This window comes from Kogia breviceps, chromosome 12, assembly GCF_026419965.1.
Source record: "Kogia breviceps isolate mKogBre1 chromosome 12, mKogBre1 haplotype 1, whole genome shotgun sequence".
Taxonomy (NCBI): domain Eukaryota; kingdom Metazoa; phylum Chordata; class Mammalia; order Artiodactyla; family Physeteridae; genus Kogia; species Kogia breviceps.
The window spans coordinates 30,828,723-30,852,662 of record NC_081321.1 but is presented as its reverse complement, the minus strand read 5'-3'; the positions used below and the strand labels follow the sequence as shown (position 1 = coordinate 30,852,662).

The 23,940-nt window shown below is 35.2% G+C and overlaps 1 protein-coding gene across 1 annotated transcript in view; it reads left to right on the top strand.

Annotated features, from left to right (window-relative positions):
* ABCD2 (ATP binding cassette subfamily D member 2) overlaps positions 1-18,418 on the top strand; it is a 92,517-nt gene extending 74,099 nt beyond the window's left edge. Inside the window, exons 9-10 of the mRNA XM_059082257.2 lie at positions 2,761-2,886; positions 14,861-18,418. Of these exons, the coding sequence (XP_058938240.1) occupies positions 2,761-2,886; positions 14,861-15,080 (346 nt within the window). The 3' untranslated portion in view covers positions 15,081-18,418. The remainder of the gene's footprint in view (positions 1-2,760; positions 2,887-14,860) is intronic.
* The last annotated feature ends 5,522 nt before the right edge of the window (positions 18,419-23,940 follow it).

Below are 23,940 nucleotides of genomic sequence, written 5' to 3'. Positions count from 1 at the left end.
CCAATACCACTTGCTGAAGAGACTGTCTTTTCCCCATTGTGTATTCTTGCCTCCTTTGTCAAAGATTAATTGTCCATAGGCGTGTAGCTTTATTTCTGGGCTCTCTGTTCCATTGATCCATATGGCTGTTTTTGTGCCAATACCACACTGTTTTTTTTTTTTTTGGTGGTACACGGGCCTCTCACTACTGTGGCCTCTCCCGTTGTGGAGCACAGGCTCCGGCCGCGCAGGCCCAGCGGCCACGGCCCACGGGCCCAGCCGCTCCGCGGCATGCGGGATCCTCCCGGACCGGGGCACGAACCCGCGCCCCCTGCATCCGCAGGCAGACTCCCAACCACTGCGCCACCAGGGAAGCCCCACACTGTTTTGATTACTGTAGCTTTGTAATATTGCCTGAAGTCTGGGAGGGTTATGCCTCCTGCTCTGTTCTTCTTCCTCAGGATTGTTTGGCAATTCTGGTCTTCCATGGTTCCATATAAATTTTAGCATTATTTGATCTAGTTCTGTGAAAAATGTCATAGGTAATTTGTTAGGGATCACATTAAATCGGTAGATTGCTTTGTGTACTATTTTAACAGTATTAATTCTTCCAATCCAAGAATGTGGCATACCTTTCCATTTCTTTGAATTATCTTCAATTTCTTTTATTAATGTTTTGTAGTTCTCAGCATATAAGTCTTTCACCTCCTGGTGAAGTTTATTCCTGAGTATTTTATTTTATTTTTTGATGTGATTTTGAAAGGGATTGTTTGTTTGCATTCCCTTCTGATATTTCATTGTTAGTGTAGAAAATACAACCCATTTCTGTATATTAATCTTGCAACCTGCTACCTTGCTGAATTCATTTCAGTTCTTCTCTTCCAATTTGGATACGTTTTATTTCTTTTTCTTGCCTGCTTGCTATGGCTAGCACTTCCAATACTATACTGAATGGAAGAGGGAGAGTGGGCATCCTTATCTTGCTCCAGATTTTCCTGGGAAGGCTTTCAGCTTTTCACTGTTGAGTATTATATTGGTTGTGGGTTTGTCATAAATAGCTTCTACTATGTGGAGGTATGTTCCCTCTTTACCCACGTTGGTAAGAGTTTTTATCATGAATGGATGTTGAATTTTGTCAAATGCTTTTTCTGCATTTTTCAAGATGATCATGTGGTTTTATCTTTTCTTTTGCTGATGTGGTGTATCTCATTGATTGATTTGCTTATTTTGAACCATCCTTGTGAACTTGGGATGAATCCCACTTGGTTGTGGTGTATGATCTTTTTTATGTGTTGTTGGATTCGGTTTGCTAATTTTTTTGACAATTTTTGTGTCTACATTCACCAAAGTTGTTGGCCTGTAATTTTCTTTTTTGGTGGTGTCTTTGTCTGCTTTTGGTATCATGGTAATGGTAGCTTCGTTAGAATGTCTTTGGGAGTGTTCTCTCCTCTTCAACTTTTTGGAAGAGTTTGGGATGGATCAGTGTAAGTTCTTCTTTGTATGTTTGGTAGAATTCTCCTGTGAAGCCATCTGGTCCTGGACTTTCATTGTCATTTATTCTAAAATATCAGAGGAGGTTGTCCTGGTAAAGACTTGGTACTGATTTTCAGCTATGAAATAAACAATAAATGTGACAGTGCATGAGTTGACCTTTGGTCCCATTAACAAAACTAAGTCATGCTACTGAGTACCAAATAAGTCCAGACAGCCTTGAAAGAAGACAGAGAAAGGGAAAAAAAGAAAAAGAGCTGTGGGGTGAAAATGGAAGGGAGAGAGTTATCAGAAGGAAATGGTGGCAAATGATAGGTGCCTCTGATAGTATCAGACAGTCATTTCCAGAGTAAAAATTGAGCTAGGAAAAAAATTGTTGAGTATAATCAGAAAAATATTTACTGATTCTTTTTCCTTAAGAAAATGGTCTCAAAGTTACCAGGTTAAATGCCTACTCTAAATTTGTCAGATTAAGCGTACTTACTTTTGCAGGGTCTTGGGTCAATGAAATTCCATTAACTGTGATTAGGTACTCACATTGTTGATAAAATTATCTTCTCAATAAATGTTTGCCAACAGGGTTGTGACCTGTTTGATAGTTAGCTACTATGTGTAATGTATTTTTCGTGTTAATTAGTCAGAACCTTGTCACCAAGAATGAACCTGAGTGCTGCAGGAAAGTGCATTCAGTAAGCTGTCTCATTTTTACTCTGCCTCATATTCACGATTCACCCATCTGCAATAAAGCATATTGTATTATGAGCAGGTATCAAAAAAAATCTATTTTAAAATCTAAGAAGAGATGTAGAGAACAAATATATGGACACCAAGGGGGAAAAGGGGGATGGGATAAATTGGGAGATTGGGATTGACATATACACATTATTGATACTATGTATAAAATAGATAAATAATGAGAACCTACTGTATAGCTCAAGAAACTCTGCTCAGTGCTCTGTGGTGACCTAGGTGGGAAGGAGATCCAAAAAAGAGGGGATATATGTATACATATGGCTGATTCACTTTGCTGTACAGTAGAAACTAACACAACATTGTAAAGCAACTATACTCCAATAAAAATTAATTTAAAAAGTAAAATCTAAGAAGAATATGAAATTCTAGTCCAAATAGGGGTAATGACTGCTTTTTTGCTTTCTTATTTATCACCTTTAATATTGTCATTTTTCTCTTTTGCTCCTTTAAAATTGTTAATATTGCAGCTCATATTGCCCAAATAAAGATTTATAATTCAAAATGGAAAATTTTAATGTATTTGTACTTATTTTTAAGACCAAAATATGCATTGCTGGATGAATGCACCAGCGCTGTCAGCATTGATGTTGAAGGAAAGATATTTCAGGCTGCGAAAGGGGCTGGAATTTCCTTACTTTCTATAACACACAGGTCTTCTCTTTGGTAAGTGTTTCCAATGCTCATTTATGATACATGATTTTTCTTTATATTTCTGAAAGAATAATTTTGCCAAATTTTTTACTGTAGAGCATAAGACATTTCAGTTATTTTCTGCCTGTATTTCTGTTAACATTAAACTATGTCTAAAAGAGTAAAATCACTCTCAAGCTAAAGGATAAAGTTCATGTGTTTGATAACATATGACAGAGATTAGTGATCTTTTCTGTATACTTTTGAATAACTATCTTTAGGGTTTTAAGGTTTCCAAAAATTTGACTGCCCAATGGGTGGGACCTTATGAAAATTAAATTGAAAACAATGTATTTCCATGTCAAGGGAAAAATTGAAATGTGAAAATACTGCTATTAAAATACAAAAGTGGGCTTCCCTGGTGGCACAGTGCTTGAGAGTCCGCCTGTCAATGCAGGGGACACGGGTTCATGCCCCGGTCCGGGAGGATCCCACATGCTGCAGAGTGGCTGGGCCTGTGAGCCATGGCCGCTGAGCCTGCGCATCTGGAGCCTGTGCTCTGCAACAGGAGAGGCCACAACAGTGAGAGGCCCGTGTACCACAAAAAAAAAAAAAAAAAAATGAGAGCTAAAATAAAAGTAATGGAAGAACAAAAGGTACCCCAAACCTGACATTATAACAATGATTTTTTGGAAAATTATCATCACATTCCAATAATTCTGAAAGGAAGTAGAAAAATCCAGTGACTTTTAAAAACTGAAACAGTCATTATTCCATAGCATACACTGGGAAAGAATATATTTATATAATTTGCATCATCTTTTTAGTTCTTTTTTAAAAATCCAGGAAAAAGAAATATCACAACTTAATATCCCTCAAACGATTAAGTTGGAGAAAGCACAGGAAAGAAAAATCGGTTTTTTTGCTTTGTTTTAAGGAAAAATGAACAAAAATGTTTTATAAATAATATTTCATAAAACCTAATGGGCCCTCCCATCAGGAAACTTGCACAAGCCTCTTAGATAGCCTCATCCACCAGATGGCAGACAGCAGAAGCAAGAAGAACTACAGTCCTGCAGCCTGTGGAACAAAAACCACATTCACAGACAGATAGACAAGATGAAAAAGTAGAGGGCTATGTACCAGATGAAGGAACAAGATAAAAACCCAGAAAAACAACTAAATGAAGTGGAGATAGGAAACCTTCCAGAAAAAGAATTCAGAATAATGATAGTGAAGATGATCCAGGAGCACAGAAAAAGAATGGAGGCAAAGATCGAGAAGATGCAAGAAATGTTTAACAAAGAACTAGAAGAATTAAAGAACAAACAAACAGAGATGAACAGTACAATAACTGAAATGAATAATACACTAGAAGGAATCAATAGCAGAATAACTGAGGCAGAAGAACGGATAAGTGACATGGAAGACAGAATGGTGGAATTCACTGCTGAGGAACAGAATAAAGAAAAAGAATGAAAAGAAATGAAGACAGGCTAAGAGACCTCTGGGACAACATTAAATGCAACAATATTCGCATTATAGGGGTCCCAGAAGGAGAAGAGAGAATGAAAGGACCCAAGAAAATATTTGAAGAGATTATAGTCGAAAATTTCTCTAACATGGGAAAGGAAATAGCCACCCAAGTCCAGGAAGCGGACAGAATCCCTTACAGGTAAACCCAAGGAGAAACACTCCAAGACACATAGTAATCAAATTGGCAAAAATTAAAGACAAAGAAAAAGTATTGAAAGCAGCAAGGGAAAAACGACAAATAACATACAGGGGAACTCCCATAAGTTTAACAGCTGATTTCTCAACAGAAACTCTACAAGCCAGAAGGGATTGGCATGACATATTTAAAGTGGTGAAAGGGAATAACCTACAACCAAGATTACTCTACCTGGCAAGGATCTCATTCAGATTCAATGGAGAACTTAAAAGCTTTACAGACAAGCAAAAGCTAAGAGAATTCAACACCACCAAACAGCTGTAAAACAAATGCTAAAGGAACTTCTCTAAGTGGGAAACACAAGAAAAGAAAAGAACCTACAAAAACAACCCAAAACAATTAAGAAAATGGTAATAGGAACTTACATATCAATGATTACCTTAAACATGAATGGATTAAATGCTCCAACCAAAAGACACAGGCTTGCTGAATGGATACAAAAACAAGACCCATATGTATGCTGTCTACAAGAGACCCACTTCAGACCTAGGGACACATACAGACTGAAAGTGAGGGGATGGAAAAAGATATTCTATGCAAATGGAAATCAAAAGAAAACTGGAGTAGCAATACTCATATCAGATAAAATAGACTTTAAAATAAAGAATGTTACAAGAGACAAGGAAGGACACTACATAATGATCAAGGGATCAATCCAAGAAGAAGATATAACAATTATAAAAATATGCACACCCAACATAGGAGCACTTCAATACATAAGGCAACTGCTACAGCTCTAAAAGACAAAATTGACAGTAACATAATAATAGTGAGGGACTTTAACACCTCACTAACACTAATGGACAGATCATCCAAAATGAAAATAAATTAGGAAAAAGAAGCTTTAAATGTCACAGTACACCAGATAGATTTAATTGATATTTATAGGCATTCCATCCAAAAACAGCAGATTACACTTTCTTCTCAAGTGCACATGGAACGTTCTCCAGGTTAGATCATATCTTGGGTCACAAATCAAGCCTCGGTAAATTTAAGAAAATTGAAATCATATCAAGCATCTTTTCTGATCACAATGCTATGAGATTAGAAATAAATTACAGGGAAAAAACATTAAAAAAACAAACACATGGAGGCTAAACAATACGTTACTAAATAACCAAGAGATCACTGAAGAAATCAAAGAGGAAATCATAAAATACTTAGAGATAAATGACAATGAAAACACGACGATCCAAAACCTATGGGATGCAGCAAAAGCAGTTCTAAGATGGAAGTTTATAGCAATACAATCCTACCTCAAGAAACAACAAACATCTCAAATAAACAACCTAACCTTACACCTAAAGGAACTAGGGAAAGAAGAACAAAAAAAACCCCTAAGTTAGTAGAAGGAAAGAAATCCTAAAGGTCAGAGCAGAAATAAATGAAATAGAAACAAAGAAGACAATAGAAAAAAAAATAAAACTAAAAGCTGGTTCTTTGAGAAATAAATAAACTTGATTAACCCTTAGCCAGACTCATCAAGAAAAAGAGGGAGAGGACTCAAATCAATAAAATTAGAAATGAAAAAGGAGACGTTACAACAGACACAGCAGAAATACAAAGCATCCTAAGAGACTACTACAAGCAACTCTATGCCAATAAAATGGACAACCTGGAAGAAATGGACAAATTCTTAGAAAGGTGTAACCTTCCAAGACTGAACCAGATAGAAATAGAAAATATGAACAGACTGATCACAAGCACTGAAATTAAGACTGTGATTAAAAATCTTCCAACAAACAAGAGCCCAGGACCAGATGGCGTCACAGGTGAATTCTATCAAACATTTAGAGAAGAGATAACACCCATCCTTCTCAAACTCTTCCAAAAAATTGCAGAGGAAGGAACACTCCCAAACTCATTCTAGAGGCCACCGTCACCCTGATACCAAAACCAGACAAAGATACTATAAAAAGAGAAAATTACAGACCAATATCACTGATGAATATTGATGCAAAAATCCTCAACAAAATACTAGCAAACAGAATCCAACAACACATTAAAAGGATCATACATCATGAGCAAGTGGGATTTATCCCAGGGATACAAGGATTCTTCAATATACATAAATCAATCAATGTGATACACCATATTAACAAGTTGAAGAAGAAAAACCATATGATTATCTCAAAAGATGCAGAAAAAGCTTTTGACAAAATTCAACATCCATTTATGATAAAAACTCTCCAAAAAGTGGGCATAGAGGGAACCTACCTCAAGATAATAAAGGCCAAATATGATAAACCCACAGCAAACATCATTCTCAATGGTGAAAAACTGAAAGCATTTCTCTAAGATCAGGAACACGACAAGGATGTCCACTCTCACCACTACTTTTTTTTTTTTTTAAAGAAGATGTTGGAGGTAGGAGGTTTTAAAAATTATTATTTATTTATTTATTTATTTTTGCTGTGTTGGGTCTTCATTTCTGTGCGAGGGCTTTCTCTAGTTGTGTCTAGAGGGGGCCACTCTTCATCACGGTGCACAGGCCTCTCACTATTGTGGCCTCTCCTGTTGCAGAGCACAGTCTCCAGACATGCAGGCTCAGTAGTTACGGCTCATGGGCCCAGTTGCTCCGTGGCATGTGGGATCCTCCCAGATGAGAGCTTGAACCCGTGTCCCCTGCATTAGCAGGCAGATTCTCAACCACTGCGCCACCAGGGAAGCCCTCACCACTACTTTTCAACATAGTTTTGGAAGTCCTAGCCACAGCAATCAGAGAAGAAAAAGAAATTAAAGGAATACAAATTGGAAAAGAAGTAAAACTGTCACTGTTTGCAGATACTATACATAGAAAATCCTAAAGATGCCACCAGAAAATTACTAGAGCTTATCAATGAATTTGGTAAAGTATCAGGATACAAAATTAATGCACAGAAATCTCTTGCATTCCTATACACTAATGATGAGAAATCTGAAAGAGAAATTAAGGAAACACTCCCATTTACCATTGCAACAAAAAGAATAAAATACCTAGGAATAAACCTACCTAGGGAGACAAAAGACCTGTATGCAGAAAACTATAAGACACGGCTGAAAGAAATTAAACATGATACAAACAGATGGAGAGATATATCATGTTCTTGGAATGGAAGAATCAATATTGTGAAAATGACTATACTACTCAAAGCAATCTACAGATTCAATGCAATCCCTATCAAATTACCAATGGCATTTTCTAAGAAACTAGAACAAAAAAATCTTAAAATTTGTATGGAGACACAAAAGACTCCGAATAGCCAAAACGGTCTTGAGGGGAAAAAACGGAGCTGGAGGAATCAGACTCCCTGATTTCAGACTATAAAACGAAGCTACAGTAATCAAGACAATATGGTACTGGCAGGAAAACAGAAATATAGATCAATGGAACAGGATAAAAAGCCCAGAGATAAACCCACACACCTATGATCAACTTATCTATGACAAAGGAGGCAAGGATATACAATGGAGAAAAGCCAGTCTCTTTAATAAGTGGTGCTAGGAAAACTGGACAGCTACATGTAAAAGAATGAAATTAGAACACTCCCAAACACCATACACAAAAATAAACTCAAAATGGATTAGAGACCTAAATGTAAGACCAGACACTCTAAAACTCTTAGAGGAAAACATAAGAAGAACACTCTTTGACATAAATCACAGCAAGATCTTTTTTGATCCACCTCCTAGAGTAATGGAAATAAAAAGAAAAATAAACAAATGGGACCTAATGAAACTTAAAATCTTTTGCACAGCATAGGAAACCATAAACAAGATGAAAAGACAGCCCTCAGAATGGGAGAAAATATTTGCAAAAGAATCAACGGACAAAGGATTAATCTCCAAAATATATAAACAGGCTCATGCAGCTCAGTAGTAATGAAACAAACAATCGAATCCAAAAATGGGCAGAAGGGGCTTCCCTGGTGGTGTAGTGTTTGAGAGTCCGCCTGCTGATGCAGCAGACACTTGTTCGTGCCCCAGTCTGGGAAGATCCCACATGCCACGGAACGTCTAGGCCCGTGAGCCATGGCCACTGAGCCTGTGTGTCCGGAGCCTGTGCTCCGCAACGGGAGAGGCCCCAACAATGAGAGGCCCGTGTACCACAAAAAAAAAAAAAAAGAAAAAAAGAAAAAAGAAAAATGTCAGAAGACCTAAATAGACATTTCTCCAAAGAAGACATACAGATGGCCAAGAAGCACATGAAAAGCTGCTCAACATCACTAATTATTAGAGAAATGCAAATCAAAACTACAATGAGGTATCACCTCACACCAGTTAGAATGGGCATCATCAGAAAATCTACAAACAACAAACGCTGGAGAGGGTGTGGAGAAAAGGGAACACTCTTGCACTGTTTGTGGGAATGTAAATTGATACAGCCACTATGGAGAACAGTATGGAGGTTCCTTAAAAAACTAAAAATGAATTACCATATGATCCAGCAATCCCACTGCTGGGCATATACCCAGGAAAAACCATAATTCAAAAAAACACATGCACCCCAATGTTCATTGCAGCTCTATTTACAATAGCCAGGACATGGAAGCAACCTAAGTGTCCATCAACAGATGAATGGATAAGAAGATGTGGCACTTATATACAATGGAATATTACTCAGCCATAAAAGGAAATGAAACTGAGTTATTTGTAGTGAGATGGATGGACCTGGATTCTGTCATACAGAGTGAAGTAAGTCAGAAGGAGAAAAACAAATACCGTCTACTAACACATATATGTGGAACCTAAGAAAAAAAAAATGTCCTGAAGAGCCTAAGGGTTGGACGGGAATAAAACAGAGACCTACTAAAGCATGGACTTGAGGATATGGGGAGGGGGAAGGGTAAGTTGTGATGAAGTGAGAGAGTGGCACGGACATATATACACTACCAAACGTAGGGCGGGTAGCTAGTGGGAAGCAGCCACATAGCACAGGGAGATCAGCTAGGTGGTATGTGACCACCTAGAGGGGAGGGATAGGGAGGGTGGGAGGGAGGGAGATGCAAGAGGGAAGAGATAATGGGAACATATGTATATGTATAACTGATTCACTTTGTTGTAAAGCAGAAACTAACACACCATTGTAAAGCAATTATACTCCAATAAAGATGTTAAGAAAAAAAGAAAAGCTTTTGCAAACCAAAGGAAACTACAAACAAGACGAAAAGGCAACCCTTATAATGGGAGAAAAAATTTGCAAACGAATCAATGGACAAAGGATTAATCTCCAAATATATAAACAGCTCATGCAGCTCAATATTAAAAAAACAAACAACCCAATACAAAAATGGGCAGAAGAAAGTAAAAAAACTAATGGAATTTTCCCTTTAAAAAAAATTATGATACCACTTTTATCATTCCCCAACTTTTTATTGATTCATCATCATCATAATAGTTGCTAATGCAGATTCAGCACCTATTCTATTCCAGGCTCATTTTATTTAAGCCTAATAACAACACTATAGAGTACAGGTAGTCTAATTATTCCCATTATACAGATGAAGAAACCGAGAGCTAGAAAGATGAGAAAAATAATTTACTATGATCATACTCCCTATACTCTACTATATTGCTCTATATACTATAAGGAACTCAACATGTATCTCATGCATAAATCATGAAAACGCTTTTTCATTCATACTACATTCTACTCTCTACATTCGCATTTCTATTTCATAAATCAAAATCTTTTCCTTTGACATGTTAGTAACTATATAACGGACTCTATATGGTTTGGGCTCCTATTTCCCAAGGGACAGGAAGGATTCTTCCTCTGTCTCTGACTGGAGCATTCTTTGGCATGTGGCTGATCACATTTATGCCAAAGTTGTCATTATATACATGACTTCAAACATAGACTAAGTAGCAAGCTTTATTTGAGTTAAAGCCTTCGGGTCTTTGAAGCCTTTCCAGACCCATTACCTTATAGAAATGTTTACTTTAAAATTGTGAGTAAGCTGGGCTTCCCTGGTGGCGCAGTGGTTGAGAATCCGCCTGCCGATGCAGGGGATACGGGTTCGTGCCCTGGTCCGGGAAGATCCCACATGCCGCGGAGCGGCTGGGCCCGTGAGCCATGGCCGCTGAGCCTGCGCGTCCGGAGCCTGTGCTCCGCAACGGGAGAGGCCACAACAGTGAGAGGCCCGTGTACCACAAAAAAAAAAAAAAAAAAAAAAAAAAAAAATTGTGAGTAAGCTGAGCAGTCCGTGCAGATCAGGCTTTAATTGTTCAAACTTCTTTGACTGAATTCTACTTCTATAGAGAAGATAATTATCTATTTTACACTTTATTTAAACATTCAGATTTTTCACATTTTTCTTTCCTCAGATAGTTTACCTGAAAATAGAGGATTTCATGAAGTGACCCTTTCTACGGAATTTTGTAGTTTGTCTCTCTGTTGTTAAAGAATTAATTAGCATCTGGAGTGGTAGGACCCTGATTTTCCAGTCTCCCCAGAGGCAGTCTGGATCTAGTCCAGGATGAGGTAGAGTCCATGTCAATGAGTGTGATTGCTCTGATTTCCCCTTGGATAAAACCAACAGGAACTGGTTTAAGACAGTTATGACATATGCCTGTGGAACCAGGCCAGAAGAACTCTTGAGTCCTTTCTGGCTCTTAGTCCTGGTGTTTTTCTGACTTCTATCAATGGGTTTATTATGCCTTCCTGTCATTTAGTTCCTATTCAAGTAGCCTAAAGAGGCATTGGAAGCATATTTAGCCATTTTTTTTTTTTCTTAATTTAAGAACAAAGAGGTTTTTGTTGTTGTTGTTATTGTTGTTTTTAAGATTTTTTTTAGTTTTAGGTTCACAGAAAAATTGAAAGGAACAGAAATATGCCTTATACTCTCTGCCCACACATGCATAGCCTCCCCTATTATCAACATCCCCCACCAGAGCAGTATAATTGTTACAATTGATGAACCTATACTGACACATCATTATCATCCAAAGTCCATAATATACATTAGGGTTCGCTTAGTGTTGTGCAGTCTATGGGTTTGGACAAGTTTATAATTACATGTATCTATCATTATAGTATTATATAGAATATTTTCACTGCTCTAAAAATCCTCTGTGCTCTGCTTATTTATCCCTCCCTCCCCAACACCTAGAAACCACTCATTTTTAATGTTTCCACAGTTTTTCCTTTTCCAGAATGTCATATACCTGGAACCATACAGTATGTGGCCTTTTCAAATTGGTTTCTTTAACTTGGTGATGATAGTCATTTAATTTTCCTCCATGTCTTTTCACAGCTTGCTAGCTCATTTCTTTTTAGTGCTGAATGATATTCCACTGTTTTGATGTACACAGTTTGTTTATCCATTCACCTATTGAAGGACATTTGGTTGCCTCCAAGTTTTAGCAATTATGAATAAAACTGTTATAAACATTCATATGCAGGTTTTTGTGTGGACATGAGTTCTCTCAATTCCTTTGGGTAAATATCAAGGCATTCAGTTAATGGACCATACTGTTAAGAGTATATTTAGTTTTGTAAGAAACTGCAAACCTGTCTTCCAAAGTAGCTCTACCATTTTTCATTACCACCAACAATGAAAGAGAGTTCCTATTGGTCCACAGCTTTACATTTGGTGTTGTCAGTATTCTGGATTTTGTCCATTCAAATAGGTAGGTAGTGGACAATTTTTTAAACAAATAATAAAATCTAATTTTTTACTTTCTAACAAGAAAAACATGTTTTTAATTGCAGCTACCCATAGTATATTTCCCTGTAAACTGAAAAGCACATTAGTTCTACTTTATGAACTAGTTTAGTCATTTTAGGTTGTAGAAATCTATTATTTCTGATTATCCTTTCTTCCTACATGAAATTCTTATTTTTCCTGAAAAGATTTCAGAAGAGGAAAAATATGTATTATATTTTCCTCCATTAACAACAAATGGGTAATTGTTGATTGTAAAGATGAAAATCAATACCAGTATCTGGAGGTCAAAAAATATAGAAGCTTATTAAGTTATCTGATTCCTGAATAGAATTACAATTTTATAATTATCACTGTCCAGTGCTTTATCTTATTTGTGTAGAATGTCTGCAGATTATTTCCAATGAGGCTCTGTTAAAATAGTAGTTTCTTTTAAATTCCTCTAAGATAAACTCTGAAATATTATTTTAGCCCATAATATAGAACACACCTTTGAATATCAGGTCATAAAACACCTATACGGTTTCTTCCCCCATGTAAAAACCAATAATGTTGTAGGACCAGAGTGATGAGCCAAACCTCCAATATAAATTGAAGATGGAAGTTGCTCAAGATCTGAACTACTGTGTTCTAAAATTGCTCCTGGTTGTAGATCCAAGGTTAGGAAAGGCCAAGAGAAGTTGAGAATGAAATAAACAAAATGATTTTTTTACTATTATTTATCTTATATCACCATCCTTCTTTTGTTTTTCCATTACTTTTGTTTTAACTCTCATATTTTAATAGCACTTTTGTCACATTTAAATTTTTTCCCTTGATGTAGGAATACATTGTTTTCAATTTAATTTTTGTCAGGTCCCACCCATTGTGAGGTCAAATTTTTGGAAAACTTAAAACCCTAAAGATAGTTACTCAAAAGCATATGGAAAAGATTAATCTCTGTCATATGTTATCAAACATATGAACTTCAGCCTTCAGCTTGAGAGTGATATTTACTCTTTTAGACATAGTTTAACTTAGTTTAGTTACCCCATCTTACAGCATGTTAAAACCATCCAGACAAAATGGGATGAAACCCAAATTTCTATCAATTGGTGAATGGATAAAATGTGTAATACAATGGAATATTATTCAGCCATAAAAATGAATTAAGTACTACACTACAACTAGATGAACTTTGAAATCATTTTGTTGGGTGGAATAAGTCAGTCACAAAAAGCCACATTTTGTATGAGTCCATATATATGAAATGTCCAGAACAGAAAAATCCATAGAGACATAAAGGAGATTGGTGGTTGGCAGGGGCTGAGCAGAAGGAGAAATCAGGAGGGACTGCTAATATGTATGAGGTTTCTTTTTGCGGTGAAGAAAATATTCTGGAATTGGATAGTGCTGATGGTTGCATAAGCTTGTAAATATACCAAAAATCATTGAATTTTACATTTTAAAAGGATGAATTTATGGTATATGAATCATATCTCAGTTTAAAAATGGAGGTAAAAGCTACTTGATATACTCCCACTGATCATAGTAAATAATGACTGATGAGAGCTTAAAAGAAGGCAAGAAGTGAGAAAAACTGTAAGAGAAAGACAAAAACTGAGGACACATAAGAACATGTGCCTCTTCAACATAGTGACAAAATGCAGTGGCTCAGCCATGCAAGGACAGCTCTGCCAGATTACCCTCTTTACACACACTCCACAATTCCCAGAGATTGGTGACCTTAGCCTTTATTTAGGAGAAGGTGAACTGCCTTCTGTCTCAGCGATAAAGTCATCTCTATACCTCTCTGAAGTTCCTAATTATGAACTTGAGCCATGAGAAAAGAGATTAAATTATATGAAACATGGAAGTATTGATAGCTGAAGATTTCTATCAGTTCATTTTTTTAAATGTTTTAAAACTTTCATTTTTGAGAAATGTTTACCTATGTTGACTAACTCATTCCCAAAGGATAGTGTACTAATGAATTGGTATTGTATTTCCTTTATTTTTCTTAGTTATTTTTTTGTTTTTGTTTGTTTGTTTGTTTTTGTGGTATGTGGGCCTGTCACTGTCGCGGCCTCTCCCGTTGCAGAGCACAGGCTCCGGACGCACAGGCTCAGCGGCCATGGCTCATGGGCCTAGCCACTCTGTGGCATGTGGGATGTTCCCGGGCCGGAGCATGAACCCGTGTTCCCTGCATCGGCAGGTGCACTCTCAACCACTGCGCCACCAGGGCAGCCCTTCTTAGTTATTTTTTTTAATAGCCTTTAAAATTTTTACTTTCTTCCCTCTGCTTCCTTTCCTTATTCCCATTCTTAGTATGCTTTGATATTTATTCATACTGGGCTACGAATATAAATAGATGCAACAGTATGTCTTCCTTTGCAATTCACATGTATTCACAATATAAAATGAATTTAATACAAGCAATAGAATTTCCTAGAGGCTAGACTAATGACTTTTGGAGTAAAAAAAAAAAAATCACAATATTTTACCTCTTTGAGGGATTCTTGAAAATCAAATGTAAAATAGGCACCTTACTTAAAATTTGCCTTTGGATATCAATTAGAATGATAAATCTATAACTAAAATGGCTTTTTGTAATTATTGCTAATAATATTATTTCATTTTGATTACGCAGGAAATACCACACTCATTTATTACAGTTTGATGGTGAAGGAGGTTGGCGCTTTGAACAATTGGACACTGCTATTCGTTTAACACTAAGTGAAGAAAAACAAAAGCTAGAATCTCAGCTAGCTGGAATTCCCAAAATGCAGCAGAGACTCAATGAACTATGTAAAATTTTGGGAGAAGACTCGGTGCTGAAAACAATAAAAAATGAGGATGAGACATCCTAATTTATTTTGACATGTTTTAAAAGTTAATTTTTAGTTAAAGGCTCAGAGACACTGTTATAGGGCATGCATTGTGTTAAGCTAAGCACAGAGGAAAAAAAGACCACAAGAAATGTTTTATAAGATTTTAGCATCAAGGAAATATAAGATCTAACTTTTCAGAAGAAAATAAACAAATGCATTATGTAAGATTAGTCATTATGGCTTATACTAATTCCTAGTGAAAGCCTAATTCACATGTAAAACAGGATTTTCTAGGTAAATTCATGATGAATACTAGATTTGCTAATGTGTATGTGTTGTGTCTGAAATTCTTAACAAACATGAGACATATCTTGAGAATGGACAACTTAAGAGCAGTGTTTGGGTTGAAACAAGGTGCATAAAATTAGAAGTTTGAGTAACATTTCTGTCCATTTCTGGTTTTTAGATTTAACAGCTAGAATTCATGTTCCTTTATTGCTAGTGGTCAACTAAACTTGTGTAGAAAACCGCTAACAGTTTGATAAATAATTTCAATATGAAAGAAATTCTTTTAATGGCAGTGGTTGAAAGAAAGAAGCATGGCTATACTTCTTTTATATGTATAAAATATCCTATTTTTAATTTTAGATTTTGAGCATCTCATGGGCACATAAGTTCATTTTAATGAGAATCTTGTTAATAAACTTTCATTTTAAAAAGAGAATTGCCAATACAGAAAAGGAGTATCCAAACAATATTTGTCTCAGCCTGTTACTTTACTTGGAACGATTATTTATCGCAAACTCTGTCCAGAAATACTTAGCTTTTTCTGTCCCCAAAGGAGGAGTCCACCACATTTTGAAAATAGCAGTGCTATAATACAATGGAGATTTTCAAAATCATAGTAGTAATAACATACATTGGAATAGTACTTTATAATTTACAATCCTCACTTACATCAATTAATTTTAATCCTGTGGTAAACTTTTGAGGCAAATATTATTTTTCCTAGTTTGCTTTTGAGAAAATTGACACTCAGATTTGCCCTAATCATGCAGTTTATTTAGGGGCAGATCCAGGTGTCAAATGAATTTCCCCTGTTTCCCTGGTTCAGTGCTATTTTCAGTATTATCCTTGAAATTCAACTGGGCTATAATAGCAATAAAAGTTAGATGAGATGTTGAAAAGAGAATAAATTTAGTAATGTTAGTGTTATTTGATTATTGTTTACAAGGTATGGAAAATTTAAGTACAAAATGGAAAGGTTATTGATCTGTGGTTTAAAATAGGGCAGGAAAGTTAGCAAATCTTTCAGCAGCTATGCACTCATATGCAATATTAATGTACCTCTACAGCCGGTATTCAGAAGGGGAATTGTGTTATAAATCAATTTAATATTTATTGAACATAATGAGAAAGAATCTGTATGGAATAGTCATATGAAATAAATCTTATATATTCGATTGCCTTGGAGTTGGAAATATGAAAGCCAGGACTACCATTTTAATCTCCTACTGCGTATGCCACCATGTTGATAGGCCAGGGAAAATGGGAATGCTGTTATTAGTGGTTTAGGATTTTATTTGCATATTTAGACACAGCCATAGTAGATGCTAAGTCAGTGATTCTCTGACTTTTTCAGCTGGTAGAGTACCTCGATGTCATTCATGATGCTTTGTAATAGAACATGTAATAGAATCATGACATTTTCATATTTTCAATTCTTCCATGCTAGGACATTTTAAATTATCAATAAATGTAACCACCTTATGTGAAGGAATGTAATATAAAATCAAAACCAGTACATCTAAGTTTTTCTGTTAGTATCATTAGCTGTTCATTTATTCATTTGTCAGTTACTACTACTTCCTATTAGAAAAGTGAGGCAGATATCAAAGGTTTAAAAAAATGCATGGAACCAAAACTTAAACTTGATAAAAATTATTCATTAATCTAAGTTCTATATTAGCAGTTATTCAGTTTATACTGCTGTAGGGAAAATTCTGGGGCAAGTAGCTTAATTTTTAAAGGTATAAGAAGAAAATGAAAAGTCCTCATTTGAAACGTGTACATAATTTTTATGCCTTAATTTTCTTAATTTGAAAAATAAAGCATTTAGGAACCAATATATTGTGTTTTGAAACTCTGAAAAGAATGCCAAAACAAATATTAGATTTTTAATTAGCCCTTATTTAATATATCCTACCAACTGGCTGAAGTAAAGAACTCATTATTTATAATGTACAGGATTCAAGGATGTTTAAAATTCTGTATTAAAAGCTATACACACTGCAGTTTAAATGTTAAAGTTCTAAGAGAAACATGTTTTGCATGTGCTTTTTTCTGCCCCCCTTTTTTTTTTTCTGAATTTTCTTCCATGACCAATATCCTCTAACTTGCAGGAGAAAAAAATCTTTAATTTGAATTTGTATTTGTTTCATTTAACTGTTTACAAAATGGTCCGAGTATACCATATTTTACTATTCTTATAGTTACATTTTGTGAAAAATGTGAACAAGATTGAGAAATGAAGTAGCCATCTTTGAATATAGACGAGGAAACGAAAAAGAATATTTCAATTTTCAAACAAGTTTTACCATGTTATCTATTTGCCCCAATTATTTTGACTTCCATTTGTTTTGTTTTGTTTTGGTCAAAAAAAGCTGTAAGTTTATAGAGCTCGATTTTTAAATGTGCTTTTTTTGGTTAACTTATAAACTTGGAAAATAAGTTGCATTCTATGAAAATGTTGTGTTACATTTCTACAGCATGTAATGTTATGCCAAGCATGAGTCTAAAGTAGTGTGCATTCTTGTCGACAAGATAATGTGTAAAAATCTTTCTCCATTAATCTCAAGGAGAATGATATATATTGAAATGCAACCCGAGTTTACATTTGTTTCCAGTGGGAATGGTTTTCCCTTGATAGTAATTTAGTTTTTGTGTCAAATTTTGTTCTTCCAGTAAAGGTATAAATGAACATGTTAGTTTTTTTTGCGACTTTGCTTCCAAATATAATTTCATATTTGGCAATAGTTTTAGCTTATTAAAACCTGTTTGGAATAGTTTTTTGATTCCATAAACCTTGAAAAATTTGTTACACATTGGAACACTGATCCAGAGAATGTTACACACTTCTGAGATATGCATAAAATGGTAATGGTTATTAAACCATCGATTAAAAGAGATGTCTTTGATATAACTACTTTATGGGCAAAATTATTTTCATTTATAAGTGTAAAGTACTTTCACATAACCCAGAGTATTTACAGGTCTGATGATTTACGTTTAGGTATGATTAAGAGTTGTAATGTTTGCCACATGAGAACTTTCAGGTGGATGTATAAAATACTTTTATTAAAAGCATCCCTTCTTCATTGGTGGTGCCTTTCTTGATTAACAAGTACAAAACAGCTTTACAGTTTTTATTGTGAAATTTTCAAAACCAATTATCTATACTTATAAGCAGGGGTTGAGTAGTAGTTGTATTAATGAAAGCAAATGAGAAAAATGTCCTTAATGGTAAAAATCACTATGTGGCTAAACTACAATGTAGTTATGGTGTGAATACATTATAATATACTCTCCATCCAGTATGCAGTTATTTGAGGTCAACATTACTTGTGAGTTCCTAAATCATCATGAAAAAAACTTTATTAATCAAAGGAATTACAGATTATTCCAATGATAGAAAATATCCTATTTCTATATTTTAAATGATTCTGTTGGGTATATACATACACCTCAGTTACAAGTTGTATGATGCACAATTTTGTCAAGTACTGTGCACAGCAGTCACCAAATAGTTTAAATATTTATTTTCTTTATTAATTCAACACATTTATTTATTAAGTACCAACTTATGCCAGACACTGTGCTATGTTCTAGGAATGAATAAAATATGGTCCCTCTCCCAAGAAGCTTACAGTCCACTGAAAATTAGGAAAATGAGTACCTTCATTCAGAGAAAAATTCAATAGCTGCTATTTATTATTTACCAAGTAGGCACAAAGCATTGCATATACATTGACTCATTAAGTCTTCACAAAACTCTAATAAAAAAGGAAAGTGAGAACAGAGAAGTTAAGCAATTCATCCAACTTAATGCAGCTACTAAGCTATAGAGGTGAAATTTGAACCTAGAAATATTTGATTACAAAGCCTTTGCAACTCCCCATCACCTTCCTTTTAATTAGTTTAGGTCATTTTTCATTATTACAGTTTTTAACTCTGAAGTTGTAGTATATTTTTTAACTGGCTCAGCGTTTCTGGTTAACCAAAAAGAAGCATTTTTTTTTCATCTAAAAAGGAAATTTGTCACACAAATTATATTTTTCCTTGTTTTTATTATAAATGATGGATATGGTCCTATGGGAGAAGGAGAACAGAAGGCAAATTTTCAGATATTTTGAGGAAGAAATTCCAAATCGGTTAACATTTATTAATTCAGTAAATATTTATTGACACATTCAAGGTACCAGTTACCATGCTAGGGATTCAGAATTGAAGGAGACAAACCTTATCTCAGCCCTCATGAGATAAGCCCTTTTAGTACCTCAATACTAAACAATTTTATGCCTGTTGATATTGTGGTCCCATCTAAATGGTATATTTGTTTTATGTGTCTTCTCAGTTCTTTTTCTTGCCTAAGACCACCCTCTTGCAATATTTAAGCAATAAGCATTTTTTGGCAGCAGAATTCCCTTGATTATACACTTAAGGGCTTCATAAGCCTCATGCCCTCCAACTTGGTCTAAATTACAAGGTCCAATAAAACCAGTCTGTAGGACTATATCATCCTTCACCAGTAGGTGCTCCCATACATTTAGCATGTTGTCTTGAAATCTGAGAAATATGAGCTTCTCAAGTTCAGATCATGTAAAGTGAGCCAGTTTTGTACAATGAAAAGCTTCTCTCTCGTGTTAACACAAAATGAAGATAACTATAGCAGAAAAGTTCTAAAAAGCAAAACACAAAGCAAAACAAAAACCAAAAAGTCCCTAATAATTATAAAAGTAAATAGACAAGGGTTCCAGAGTTAAACATATTTAAAATTATATGCTTTATCTCTGTACTTGTGTTCTAATGTAGGTGATATGGTGATTAGGTATTCACCTTATGTATTTTTATGTAATTTAATGCCTATAAAATAGATGAGGCATCAATGAGGCAATTAAATATTAAACACTAAATGATATTCACTTGGCTCTATCATTTAATTACAGCTTCATCTGTATAAAAGAGGAGACAACTTTATATATCAAATATATTATTTAATTTTTACATATTGAATATGTTAAACTTAATACTTAAAAAGCACTGGGTCTAGACATTATGCAGATGTATAAAATTAGACAAGCTTATATTAGAAATGTGTCAGAACTCACACAGGCAAAAGAAGTCCTATAATCAGATGACATTGTATTGGGAAACTAATGTAATGGGAACTTTTGCAACACAGATATTGATAATTCAAGAGTAATAAAAACTGTTGAAACAATAATCAAAGTCCCCTTGTTTAGGACAGCTTGTTGCTCAAGATGGGAAAAGTTTCCAAGATCCATGTAAGTGGGGTTTAGATAAATGAGGTTAATGTAGATCCAAACAGATACATATATTTTCCTGCAACCTAACACACACACACTTTAGAAGTTTAATAGTTTAATACAAAAGCAGCATAACGATCCTGAGAACTAAAGTAACTGAATAATTTTTTTTATTTTGATAAAAAACAAAGTTTACCATCTTAACCATTTTCAAGTTTATTTTTCAATAGATTTAACTACATTCACATTGTTGTGAAACAGATTTCTAGGATTTTTTATCTTATAAATCTGAAACTATCAATAACTCCTCTTTCCCCCTCCTCCCAGCCCCTGGTAACCATCATTCTACTTTCATGAATTTGCCAATGTTAGATACATCATCTAAGTAGAATCATACAGAATTTGTCTTTCTTAAACTGGCTCATTTCATTTAGCATAACATCCTCAAATTTAATCCATATTGTGGCTTGTGAAAAGATTTCCTTCCTTTTAAAGGCTGAATAATATTCCATTGTATGTATTACTACCTTTCATTTATCTTTTCATCCATTGAAAGAATAGGTTGCTTATTCCTCTTGGATATTGTGTATAATGCTGCTATGAACATGGGTGTGCAAATATTTCAAGAACCTGCTTTCAATTATTTTGGAGATATACCCAGGAATGAGATTATTTGTTCATATGGTAGTTCTGTTTTTAATTTTTGAGAAACCTCCATTCTATTTTCCATGGTGGCTGTACTCATTTACATTCCCTCCAACAATACACAGGGATTCCCTTTCTCCACATCCTAACCAACACTTGTTGGTTATCACTTGTCTTTTTGATGATAGTCATTCTAACTGATGTGAGGTTATGTGTCATTGTGGTTTTGATTTGCATCTCTCTGATAATTAGTAATGTTGAGCATTTTTCACATGCTTCTTGGTCATTTGTATATCCTCTTTGGAGAAATGTCTATTCAAGTCCTTTGCCTGAAGAATTTTTTAATTAAAACTTGTTTCATGATGTTTAGGACTGCAGTCTGTTTCTTTTGCTTCCAAAAGCTGTCTCCCCTTACCCCTCATCCATCCTTCTGCACCTCATTCCTTTGGCTGTACATGGCAGGTGTTCCCTTTTATTTCCTCCCTTATTCATTTTCTTTCTCAAATCAGAAATGTCTGTATTCCACCAACTTCATCTACCAAAACTCTATCTAGCTTTAAGGATGTCTTAAATTCTTTCCAGTTACACAAAACTATTTCTTTTTTAATGCTTACAGAGCACTTTATTTAAAATCCTGTCATCACATTTATCACATGCTACCTTTAATCAATTTTATTCATTTGTCACATAATCTAAAATAACCCCTCAACAAGTTCCTCTCTATCACATCAGTTTTATTTATGAAACTTATTTCTCCATTTATCTTATTCATTAATTTCTTAGTTGATTCTCTCTGTCTACTATGTTTGCCCTCCATAGACTGTGAACTCTGTGGACCAGGAATTTGCTTGTATTATTTATGGCAATATTTATAGCACCTAGAACAATACATGGCAGTTGGAGGACATTTAAAAAGTATTTGTTCAATAGGTGCATAAATGGATGAGTAGAAGAATGAATATATTGTAAAACAGTTATACTCAAATAAAGATGTTAAAAATTTTTTTTTTAATTTTAAAAAATTTAAAAAAAGAATGAATAAAAATAGTGTAAAAGAACAAAAATGAATGAATGAAAGAATGAAAATGAATTAATGACAGTGAGTGAAATCACTGAGGAAGAGGTATAAAAGAAGTGCATTCTCTCCTTCATTTCCTCATAAACTAAACCCATACTGCTAGGTAAAACTATAATGTGTATTTTTTTTCTTTTCTGCTGAAAAAACTTGAGCATATTGGGATTTCATACTATTTGCTTCATCCACCTTCTTTCCTTTTCTCTAAGTTAAGAAGTAATACACTGGTCTCAGTCTTCCCAAAAGAATTCTGATTATAAAAGTTTCACATAATTTGCTGATTCAGTAGAAATTAGATATCACATTAACTGTCTAATTGGATCACCTAGCTCCATGTTTAGTTTCTTTCTGAGATCCCACAAGTGTATATCCTTCCTCTTTCTACTTCTCTGGGTAGGTGTCAACACTCCTCAAGTCAGGTAGAATAGGCCCAGGAATTCGTAGATCCTATACCCTCATTATTATCAATCCCAATGACCATAAAGAGGTCTTTCTCCAAATTAGAGACATGAATAGACTTTTGTTTTCTTTAATGTTTACATAAAATTCAATAGCAACTGAACAACTTCACCCTAATGACCACTACACTCCTGATGATAAGAACAAAAGGGTGAATTCAAAGGCTAAAGCAATTCAATTCCAACCCATAACAGAGTCTATTAGAATGCAGCACTTCTTCTCACCTCACAACAAGCCTCAGGTGTAGGCTATGTTGGGCAGTGATTTGTGAAATGCAGCAGGACCCTGTGGGGTCCTCCCAGGTATAAATTCTTTCTGTGTCCCCTGTTTCTTTTTTGTAGGAAATAAGCTTTGTTCAGCCTCCTTGACCTTCCCTGAGTTCCAAAGGGCAGATTCAAACAGCTGCTTATCAGAGAAGGGAGGGAATGCAGAAACAAAGAGGAGCAGTCAAGAAACAGTAGTGCAGCCATGGGGCAGGGTCCTGGTTCCTCCTCAAGGAATATATGTAACAGGATACCTTTGAATTCTTCTGAAAGAGAAAAGGCCCCCAACCAGGTGGAGGATGGTAACTTCAGACTGCGCACAAGGGTCCTGGAACACTGCCCTGGTTACCTCACCACCAACCAATCAGAAGAAAATCTGCACACAGTGGAAGATAGCAATGACTCTGACCCCTCTCCTCAGATGATTCTCCCTTTAAAAACTTTCATGGCTGAGCAGAATATTCGGAACTGGTTTTTGGACATGAGTCCACATTCTCCAAAGGATGCTGGCCTCCTGAAAAAAAGTAGCTTTTTCCTTTTCCCTTTCATCTCTTGAGTATTGGCTTTCAAGTGGCAAGCAGCTGAACCTGAGCAGTAACATTAGGAAAACAGACTTTGGAGAAAGACTGTTTTGTTGAGTCCTGCCTCTGCCACCTCCCTGATGACCATGTTACTTAATCTCTCCATCCCTTGGGTTTCTCATTTTTAAAGTAGAGATAATAATACTACTTACCTCATAGTATGTTATGAAGATTAAATGTATTCATACTTATAAAGTACTTAGGCGAAAGCCTGGCATATGCTTATAGTTATTACCATTTATGCATATACTGGTATGAGTTATCTAAATAAAAATCTAATCAGCATCCCCTAGGAAATGGTTGGTTTTGATTGAGTCATGGAAAAGAGAG